Source organism: Gavialis gangeticus, unplaced genomic scaffold (assembly GCF_001723915.1).
Source record: "Gavialis gangeticus isolate Ggan-Ray unplaced genomic scaffold, GavGan_comp1, whole genome shotgun sequence".
NCBI lineage: Eukaryota > Metazoa > Chordata > Crocodylia > Gavialidae > Gavialis > Gavialis gangeticus.
In genome coordinates, this window is record NW_017728992.1 from 207,542,192 (window position 1) to 207,553,225 (window position 11,034).

Genomic DNA, 11,034 nt, shown 5'->3' on the forward strand with positions numbered 1-11,034 from the left:
ACCAGGCTCTGGCCTAGCTGTTTATAAGGGCCCAGCCCTGCCCCCTTCCGGTCACATGGCCGACCTGGTTACTCCCACAACCCACAGCTGAGCTGCCCTGATGATTGGCAGCTCCTCCAATCCTTACTCAGGAACGGGGCACCCAAGTGTCCCCGTGACATAAGGGTATGAAGCACAGCAGTCAGCTAAGAGAGATGCACTTGCCAAACAGGTTTTTCATAGATTTCAGAGATGTTAGGGCTGGAAGAGACCTGGGAGGATCATTGAGTCCAGCCCCCTGCCCCAGGGGCAGGAAGTCATCTGGGATCACAGGATCCCAGCAAGAAAACTGTATATAGCTTGACTTATATTGCAAAACTAAAGACTACTGTATATAGCTCAACTCAGCCTCTGAACTCAGATGCTCAAGCACCTTTGTATGCTAACACAGAAAACACCTTTATCATCCTATTTGCAACTATTAAAATAGATCCCTCACCTTATAGAATGGGTTAACCTAAAACAACCTGCAAGGGTATGGCATCAGCTAAGAGGAATCCGGGTGGAAAAGTCCAGACCCACTTGAAAGAAACGTTGGGGGAAAAGAGAAGAATCCATTTGACTCTGGGCTGGTGGCACATCACATCTCTGCTTCCTTTATGCCATCTCCCAGGCTTCCTTTGCTAACCTGGGCCCATCATCATGGAGAAACAAGGCCTAAATAAAGTGGGGACCTCAGGTCCCACTCTTCATTCTGCTCCCCTAAGAATTCTGGTGCCAAAAGAGAAAAGGCCGGCCCTGATTTCCTGCTAGCATCTCAGACCGTCTGACTTGCCACACACAGTGCATGGCAGAAGCAACTTGGCATCACACAAACTTGCGTCCCCTCGAATTTGCAGTGGAGTAAGTTCAGAACTAGGCTGTAAGAGAGGAAGAAGACTGAGTCTCCCTATGTGCAGCCCCAGCATTGGGTGCATTGAGGGTACCAATGGGCAACACATGGTTATTGAGCACAGAGGCTTTGCATGCCCTGAGCCTTTTTATAATGAGCTTGGAATACAAGCAACAAGACCATCCAGAAAGCCTGCAGCATACCCTGGCATTCAAAGTGGATGAAATGCTTCATGATTTTAGCTGCCATCAAGTGGTCATGGCACATTGATAGCTATCATCAATAGGAAGAAGAGCCAGATGAAACCCCCCCCACCAGAAATGAGAGTGGGGGTGGACTGAAAGAGACCCCCATGTATACCCCAGACTCTAGTAAAGACTGCTAATGCTATGGGAAGCTTTTCACCCTGGAGAAATGCAGACCACAGGCTAAAGCTAATGCTTATACATGCTGTAACATGGCAGTTCTCAACACTTTGGGACTTCACACCTCCTCTCAGAAGATGTTTTCCCTCATTTATTGTCTATAGAAAACTATGTGAGCATTTCTTCTCTTGCAAAAAACTTAGACCACAACCGGGCAGAAATGTTTTTGAATGATGGATTCCTGTTTGAAATGTGGTGGGTCAGGAGGCTATGGTAAATACAGTAAATGAATACACATGGTCAATAAGAAAAATATTAAGTAATAAACATGGTAAATAATAAGTGGATAAAATATGGTAAGTAAATATTGTAAATGAATAAATGTGATAAATGATAAATATGGTAAATAATAAAAGTAAAAGGTGGATAAATATGGTAAATCAATATGGTAAATGCGATAAATGATAAATATAGTAAATGATAAAAGCAATAAGTGAATAAATATGGTAAGTAAATATTGTACATGAATCAATATGATAAATAATAAATATGGTACATAATAAAAAAGAATAAGTGGATAAATATGCTAAATAAATATGGTCAATGAATAAATATGGTAAATGAGCATCAGGGCCCCCCACCAAAGCCTTCTTTCAGTGTTTCTCTTTCTTTCCCCCCCGATAGGTTATCCATTTTTTGGGAACATCACCATTACCAGAGGCTGTTCTTCAAGGTGCGTGCCATCCTCTCCCTGGGGAATTGGAGAAAAGCACCCCGTTTCCTGCTGCTACACTGACCTCTGCAACTCCAACCCTAATGGGGTTGTGGGGCTGAAAGCCAACCACGCCACGCTGGGGATTACAGCTGCTGTCCTCTGCATCCTCGTCAAGGCCTCCCTGTAATGCGGTCTCCCAGTGCTCAGACAGGAACCTGCCGGACTGAGCAGCTCCGGCGCGTGGAATATTTAGGCACCCGTGGGAATAAGCTGCTTTTGTTAACCACGGTTTGATCTGTGGCACTGAACCTGAAAGGACCTGGGAGGACCCAGATGCTGAACCCTGCAGCAATATTTTGCTAGGCCGGACACGGGTGGGCTGCATCCTACCACTTCGGCCCTGCAGGTATGGGAGCTCAGGGAGGGCCAGGCTATCTGGGGGTGTGGGGGAGGAGGGTTGTTCTCTCTGCTGCTCTGCTTTGGGGCTGTAGCAGGAACAGGGGGAAAAAAATGACTTCACCTTACCGGCCAATGAGTCCGGGAAGGGGCATGATGGCCGGTTGGTGCATGGGGAATCTGAGCCTCTTTGCTCCCAGCTCTCATGGACGCCCAGCTGATTTGTGCACTCAACTCCGTCTGCACCACTTTCATTGCTCGTTCCCAGCTCCAAAGCACTGCCACCCCCAGACTTGATGTCCCAGAAACAGATTTGCTGCTTGATCCCACCCCGAATCAGTGGAGGCTGCTCCTTGTCTCTCGGGAATTTGCTCAGCGAACCCTTTGGTCCAAACATCAGGAGACCTGGCTTCCAGCCCTACTCAAAACAAGTGTGGAGGCTCCACCAAGACAGCCCGTGGGTCAGCAGGAAGTTAACTGGTAACCAGAAGCATCCCGACTCATTGCGAGCCCTGGAGAAGGACTCCCAACAGGTAGAGCAAGGTCTCCATGCGGCAATACCAGGGCTCCTCCATTTCCTACTCATAAGCCACCTCTTCCTAAGGAAGCCTGACAGTTCAAGGGGCCAAAGGGGAAGCATGTCCCTGCTCTCAAAGAACACACACCCGAAGGACAGCGGGCAGGTATTTCCTGCCCCATCATGAAGAAGAGCTGAACTTCCCCCTTTGCATTGTTGCAATAAGCAAAGCCCTTCCATGTGGTCCCCCAAGAAGGGTAAGCTGGCAGCAGGAGGGAGCTTAGAGGCTCTTGTTGCCCCTGGCAGGGCTGTGAGTATCCGGCAAATAAAGTCATGTCCAGTGGTTCCACACAAATAAAGTCACGTCCACCAGTGTTTCTTTCCACATAGCCCCCATTTACCCCTGGGGATAATCAATGCCTTGGAGTTGCCAGTGATGTCCGTAGCACAAGGGCTGGAAGAAAAGGTCCCTCCTCCTATCAGTACCAGCTTCAATCTAAGCAGAAATGGGGCTCTGGAGATTGGCAGGGCATTTCAGCAGGGTCCCAGCCCTCTAAGCAGCCCCCTGTTGCGGGGGATCCCCCTCTACCTTTGCATGCCCTTAAATGCCCCCACTTCCAGGAGGCAGAGATGGTGAGAGGAAGGTTGCCTTATTCCAGCACCCACCAGATGCCAAATAGCCAGGGGTCATGATAGTTGTGGGACTGGTGCAGGTGGGAACACCACAAGCTGAGATCATGGGATTATAGGAAAATGGTGCTGGAAGGGACCTCATGAGGTCATATCTCATCCAACACCCTGCTCAGGACAGAACTATCCCAGCCCAGTGTCTGTCCAAACTGCTCTTGAAAGCTTCCAAGGATGGAGATTCCCCGGTTCTCTGGACAACCTGCATGGGTGGATGCAGGGGGTGCGGTGGTACAGTTGCAACCCCTTTGATTGCTGCTCCATCCAAACTTTAAAACCAACTGCCTGGGAGAGGCAGTGGCATTTCTATTCAGGCAGGGCTGAGACAGTCAATGGACTCCTTGGCTCATTGTCATCTCCTGGAATCCTGCTAATCTCTCTCCACTCCATACCTTCAGTCCTTTCTAATGGCTCTTGATGTCCCACTATTCAAACTATCCTTTCTTCTGGAGTTTTGTCCATTAGCTGTTCCAGATAATGTCTCTTTTCTACTTCAGAGCCCCACAAACTGTTTTTATCTCTAGATAAAAGCCTTAACTCCAGTGTAGTAATACTAACTCAGATGCATAAATGACTGACTGATGTATTGGAGGCACTGTCCAGATGTTCAATAAGGCTTGATTTTGCTTTATGAAACTGAATGAGAGCTGTGCATTTAATTATAATGACTACAGGACTAATGGCACTATATGACAGCAGAAGAATCACTGCCTTTGATTTGAAGACTTGATTTAAAGTATTTGCAAACTGCTGTTGTATCTCCCTTCATCTCCTTCACCCTGAGATAAACTGACTGTGTAGAGGGACCTCCAGGTGCAGCCAGTCCAACCCCTGCACATGTCTGTGCTAAACCAGTGTGGTTGCAAGCAGCAAGCCCTGGGGATGTGGAGGTGAATCATAATCATAGAGAAATGGGGCTAGAAGGGACCTCCAGAGGTCACATCTAGTCCAACCCCCTACCCGAAGCAGGATCAGCCCGAACCAAACCATCCCAGACAAACCCATCATCTAAACTCTTACTAAAACTACTGACACCCCTGGCACACCACCAGACACCCAAACCTGCCACAGATAAAGCAGGGGAACCCCAGCAGCCACTGTGCTGCTTCTATGAAAGGTTGTCAGTTGACACTCAGGAGACCCCAGTCAAGCTCAGAGCAGGCAGAGCTGTATTGCAATCCCCAGACCAGGCTGGGCCACCACTTGCATGCTGCACGTGTTGCTTCGCTTCGAGGTGTGCACACAGCTGTTGGTCTGGGACCTGCATGCCTTCTACCTGGAGCAGTGCTTCGTCCACACACACAACAGCTTTGTCAGTGCCCTGCTGCTCTTCTCCCAGCACGTGCTGGGCACCACGTCTGCCCACCTCATGCAGCACCTGTGAAGGTGCCAAGGATGGCCCACGGAGAAGCTCCTCCCTGCCAGGTAGTGCTGGACATTACGGCTGTGCAAAACAGCACTGTTTCATTTTGACTTCCATTTCACCCTTCCCAGGGAACAATGTTTCATTTTGCTGTTTTGAACCACTGTTCCGTTTCGTTTCATCAAAACTGTTTCTCTGTTTCAACGCATTTCAACGTTTTGCCCATAGGCTATAATGGGGACTCATGAAAATGCCTATAACCTTGTCATTTCTTGCCTGATTCAGCTAAAAAAAAATGCAGGGATGGTAGTCCCTTCTGAGGGCATGATGTCTGCCAAGTTTCAAGGAGATAGGAGCAGGGGTGTCTGGGAAACTGTACCTCAAACTGTTCAAAGCAAAACATTTATCACTTGCCGGCAACGGCAGTCTCCTGTCATCCCGCATGCAGATCCAGGGACCTGCACCCCCCAGGAAGAGCTGGAGAAATAATCAGAGAGCTGGGGAATCAAACATGGAGCTATATTCAATATGAGAGCAGTCCTTTTCCCCTCCTCGCCCCCCTTAGTTACTGTTTAGCTACAAGCAACCCTGGCTTTGAAACTCAAAATGTTTCAAAATGAGAGCCCTCATTTTGTTTCAAAGCTGTTTTGAAGCCTTTTGTTTCATTTCAATTTCACTGTTTCAAGCTCAAGACACATCAAAACAGCTTTGAAATGAAACAGCTGGTGAAATTTTGCACAGCCCTACTGGGTATGTTGGGCGGGGGGGGGGTATGGGCGTGGTTGTGGCAAGGAAAGGGTTGGGCTTGCTAATTTGGCATGAGGGTGGAGGGATCCCTCTCCTGAGGACTACTGGGGGTGGTGGGGGAAGAAGGCAGGGAGCTGGAGTGGGCCTGGGGGACTGCCAGCAACACCAGGGATAGTGGGGATGGAGAGTGGAGAAGGGGGCTGGAAGGAACAAGTGGAGGTTGTGTTAAGTGCAACCCCTAGCCCAAGGCAGGATCAGGCTGAGCTGAATCATCCCAGACAGCCCGAAGTTTGTGTTCTATGCCAGACCCCTGCCTGAGGCAGTATCATTCCTGTCAAAACCATCCTATGCCATCCAGACCTTGTATCCTTCTAGTCCAACCTGCTGCCTGAGGCAGGATCAGCCCTATCCAAACTCTCCCATGCACTCCACAATCTCAACCCTACGTAAAATGACCCTCGACCATGACATGACACAAGACATTGCACCCAAACAATGTGCATCCGATAGGCCTCTAGTCCAAGCCGGCGCAACAGATCCAGCTGGTGCCTTCTATGGACACCTGCAATGCAAGCTGAGGGAGACCCTGGCACACAGCAACCTTGAGGACATCCCCTTCATTCCCTCCCCGGGAGCCTCCTGCTCAGGTACTGGCAGCACTTATCCCTGCACCTTTTCATCCATGCATTCTCCCTTCGTGGCTGCACTAAGTCCTAGGACCTCCTGGTCAACCTTCTCCTGGCCCTAGGCAAGCCAGATCTACCTGACCAGGAAGGAAACCTTGACCAGAAGGCCTATTTTTTTCCTGGTGGGCTCAGGGCCACCATACCATGGCACAACAAATAGACCTGCAGAGATATGCCTGTCCCGGGCAGATACCCTTGCCCCTTGGGTGTCCTTGCTCTACATGCACTAACATAGTGATTCTCAACCAGGGCCTGGGGGGTGGCCAAGCACTGGAACAGAGAAGTCGTGGACTCTCTGTGCTTGGGAGTTTCCAGGGGCAGACTGGACAGACACTTGACTGGTTTGGTTTAGTCAGGGGCAAACTTCCCTTGAGCATCTTGCCTTGCCTAGACATGACCTCATGAGGTCCCTTCCAGCCCTACTTTTTTTGTAGTTCCCTAGACATGCTCAATTGGTTAGAAAAGGCCTGATTCAAAAATAAATCCTTGATCTACAAGAATCACCCTTGTGCCATGTGGACTTTGCAGGATTTGGTCTGTGAGGGAGCTGCACAGCGATCGCTGGGGGTGCAGGGATGCACTTTGTTATTCTCAGGGATGGTTAGGGATTATCAGGCCTGATGTTCTCCCCAGACTTGAAGGTGCCTGAGTGGTGGTAGGGAGATAAAGCCTTGTCATATAACCTTCTTCCCCACCCCTGCCCCTAGCCCAGCTGGGGAGACTCAAGAGGTGGGAAGAGGGTGGCAAGCAGGTCTTTTTGAATTTGCTGAGTTCTCCAAATTTCCTTCTGGCCTACACCCCTTATTTTGAGATGCCTAGTTCTCATATCCTAATAAATGACCTGGGATTGGTTTTGTTTACATGTCTTTGTTTCGCTCAAACTTGGGAGACTGGACTGACCCAGAGCTCTTGTGGACTTGGAAGGCATCAATTAGTTGGGATTTATATCCTTGGAAAAGTAAAAGGGAGGGTTTCTTATCTCCTTTCCTGCCCCACTGTGGAGTGCTGTTCAACATGGGCCTGTTTCTTCTTTGCTTTAGTTTATGGTCTTCTCTGACATGGCTGTGCTGTTTTTACAAATGATCTAAGTGCCTTAACAAAAATATATCAATTATAGCAAAATAACATCTCATACATTTGGTGACATCAATCACTAATAGTCTAAGATAAAGCTATGATGTAGTATATTTGGATCATTTAGTGTATGGCCTTCCCTTATAATGCCTTCTTTCAGGCCTTGTGTTTTGTCTAATTGTATCGTGTGCCTGGTTTACTCAGATACGTGGATGGCTTCCTTTACTTTGCTGGCCAAGCTAGTGGTCACATCTGCAAAGATTCACACGGTGGTCACTCAGAAACAAGCTTTGGGGCCTTCTGCTTAGCCACACTCCTGCAACTTGGTCTAGGCCCCCTGAAAATGGCCAAGGCTGGCATCATGCCCTGCTTGGCAGCTGGTACCCGAGTACCAGGGAGGTCTCTCCCCTTCTGGCTCCAGATTCACCTGTTGTGACCGTGAACCAAAGCTGCCCTGTGGGTACTGTTCTCCCTGAGCAGGGCTAGGACTTGGGCACGTGATCAGGATATGCATGAGAGTGAGGACACCCCTTTCTCCAGGCCTCAGGCTAGACCAGAAAGGCACGGGAAGGATGTTCATTTTGGGGAGGTGTTCTGGCCTCCAGACCTGCAGCCATGCTGATTAAAGAAACCAGCCTAAAACATTCATACCCCTGCCTTTTATCCCTTTAAAAACCTGCATCTAGAAAAAACAGGTAATTTCCAAGTGATGGATCCACCTGATGCCAACACTCACAGGGAAGGGAATGGATTTTGAGTGCAAATCCTTCTGAATTGGTCCAGTGCAGGCAGGGCCATGTTGGCTGGGACAGAGGGTGTTTTATCAGTGGGTCCCTTTATGAGACGAGGGGAGGTATTTTGGTACAGCCATGTTTCAAGCTGTAGTAACCAGGCATTGGCTTTCCCCACAATGCAGCTCCCTGTTTGCCCATCTGTACCAGCTGCTCCTCCAAACTATGCTTGTCTTGGTGCATGCTGGGAAAATCTGTGGAGCTTCCCCATTGTGCTTCAGGAGCATCACAGTGGTCCATGGGGTGGCCTCTTCTGGGGTTCAAAGCACAGCAAACCCAGCTAATAGCTCTTGCAAGAAACCAAATGTTCTGGTCTAGGGAATCAGTCTTGGTAAGCCTCTGCAGGTAACAGCAGGCAGACAGCCATGTTTTGTATGGACACAAGCCACTTACGCCTCTGAATCTTTTCTTTCCCATCAGCCAAAGGATGAAAGATATCACAAGCACAACAGCAGTGTGTTGCATAAACCCTCTATGCACTGTTAGCGGTAAGAGAGGAATCTAGGAGTTATCAGACTGGATGAAACCTCATCTAGGTGCCTCTGTAACAGTTGCTCCTGGGTGCTGGTGGAGATAGGCAAATGCCAGAAACCCACACCAGGCACTGAGGGGAAATCCTCTGACAGTCTCCAGTAGGTAAAGGTCTGGGCTGTGGCCTGCGCGGGCTAGTGTCCCCAGAAAGCTCCTCTGGGATGTTTTCAATGCAGTTACTCTTCTCGCTCTGGACATCCTCCTTCTGAAGGCTTGCCAGTGCTCTATTGAGGCAAGTCATTCCCCCAGCCCATTGGAAATGGAGAGCTGGTCTGCACTGGGCAGTAGCCTGGTGCCAGGTCAGGGATGGGCGAGGAGGACAGATCCACACAGCAGCTCCAGCCTCCAGTGCCCTGAACTGGGAGGTATCCTGGGTGTTGAGGGGTTAATAATCCCAGCTCAGGCAGGGGATCCACATGTTGTGTCTGCCTTAGAGCAGGGGATGTCTTTGTAGCACAGGGCATGGTCCTCCTTGTAGGACCCTCTCAACATGTCTTAACCAGCTGCTTTCTTGTCCTTGCATTGTCAGTACCCTCCCTGGGACATGCTGTGGAGTTGTGCTGGTGTTTCAGGCCCCATGCCTCGCAGATATGGGTGAGGGTTTGGAGTGGTGACCTTGGAGAGTCCTTGGGTAGATGCAAAGGCAGGGGACTGGCCTTAGCGAAACGGCAATTTTCAGTGCCATTTCGTAACGTGCATCTAAACAATGCGTGTCGTGTACAAGCGCCCAGTGGCTTCAGGACACCACTTCCAGCCCTGTGTGAAAGAAGGAAAAAATCATTAGGAGGTGCCTATAGGGAATAATCCTGCCTGCAGGGAAAAATGGGCTGGAGATGCCTCCCAGGTCTTTCCCAGCCTCAGCTTGTCAGAGCTGGTGGGATCTCTGAGGGACTGGTTTCAGTGTATATTGATAAGCTTCACACGGGACAATGGGAGCACAGCCCATGCCAGGGGAAGAGACGTTTATGACATTAATGAGGTCCTATGTCCTGTAGGTCTCACGCATCAAAACCAAGGTAAACCTGCTGAATATAAGACAGGGAGGAAGCTCTGGATTCAGTATACAAGATAGCAGCATGCCCATGAAAGATATGTGTGCGCAGGGAAATTGCTCAACCAGCTTGAATCTCATACACCCATTGGCATGAGCAGAAGAAGGGCAGCAAACATGTCAGTACTATGGTGGGCATGTGTTTGGGGAAGAGGGGAGAGGAGCACCACGGCTTAGATAGGATTGGGACAGAAAAGAGCCGGGGCCACCAGGGAACAGAAATGCATTGCTGTGTCCCCATCTGCACTTGCAGAGGCCCCTCACATGAGTCCCTCTCTCTGAGAAGCGGTCTTTATCTTCCAAGTACACCCCAAATACCCAAATCTGGAGTGACCTACACATCAACCCAACCATGCACAGGTGCAATCTAGCACTCAGGGTCACATACAGGACTCCCAACAGGTCTAGAGACATGGCAGCTGGGGAACAGCAATTAATATGCCACCAAATTTCCAGCCCCAGGGGAAGACCCACAAGCTGGAAGACAGCTGCACAGGCTGGCTCTGGATTGGGCCCTGCTTAAAGCCTGGTCATTAAATTTTTGGAGCCGCTAATGCTGTAACGAGGCAGCACACTGTTTTCCTTAAAGCGACAGAACAATATGACTCCTAGCTGAGACAAGGTATCCAGGTCGTAGCCATATTGGTCTAGAGCACAGGTTCTCAAACTGGTCCACAGACCACCACTGGTTCACAAGCTCCCTTCAGGTGGTCAGCAGAAAGGTGACCTAAAGTGAAAGCTGACAAACATTACACCCGACTTCCCAGAACTTTGCTCAAAAAAACCATCCATTGCATTCGAAAGATAAGACTACTGATATTAAACTATGAGTAGTGTGCTTTGATTTGAAGAACAAAAAATCCCTCTCTCTGAAGTCCAGGGATCTCAGGCACAGGTTGCAAGAACAAATTTTCAAACCAGCTTGTCTGGATGCTTTAAAATCAATAGCATGCCTTTAAAAAAAAACCCAACATATTTTATCCTGTTGAGAATCCCTATAGAGTTTACTAGAGAATCCTGTTTGTTAGCATTTCACACCAAACTGGGTGAAATTAGCAACAGCACAAGAAGATGAGGTGTGAAGTGAAGAAAGCATCTTGAGGGGTGAATTGTAGTGAAAATAGATACTTTTCTCTATGTTTCTTTGTTCCTTGTTTTAGTATTAACCCCTGCATTCTGTAACTTTCCACCCACATGGTACAGGATGGCCCACTACGTATGTCTTATAGGTTGCTCAGGT

General features: G+C 49.0%; 1 protein-coding gene and 1 long non-coding RNA gene across 2 annotated transcripts in view; one reads left to right on the forward strand and one right to left on the reverse strand.

Moving 5' to 3' along the window:
• Positions 1-2,444, forward strand: part of LOC109305234 (ly6/PLAUR domain-containing protein 2-like) — a 6,627-nt gene extending 4,183 nt beyond the window's left edge. Inside the window, exon 3 of the mRNA XM_019528241.1 lies at positions 1,921-2,444. Coding sequence (XP_019383786.1) covers positions 1,921-2,138 — 218 coding nt within the window. The 3' untranslated portion in view covers positions 2,139-2,444. The remainder of the gene's footprint in view (positions 1-1,920) is intronic.
• Positions 2,445-2,448: 4 nt separating this feature from the next.
• On the reverse strand, positions 2,449-4,648 carry LOC109305235. The gene is made up of 3 exons (XR_002099599.1): positions 4,638-4,648; positions 2,909-2,913; positions 2,449-2,576 (listed from the first exon to the last, which is right to left on the reverse strand). It is a non-coding gene; the product is annotated as an uncharacterized LOC109305235 (long non-coding RNA).
• Positions 4,649-11,034: the final 6,386 nt, after the last annotated feature.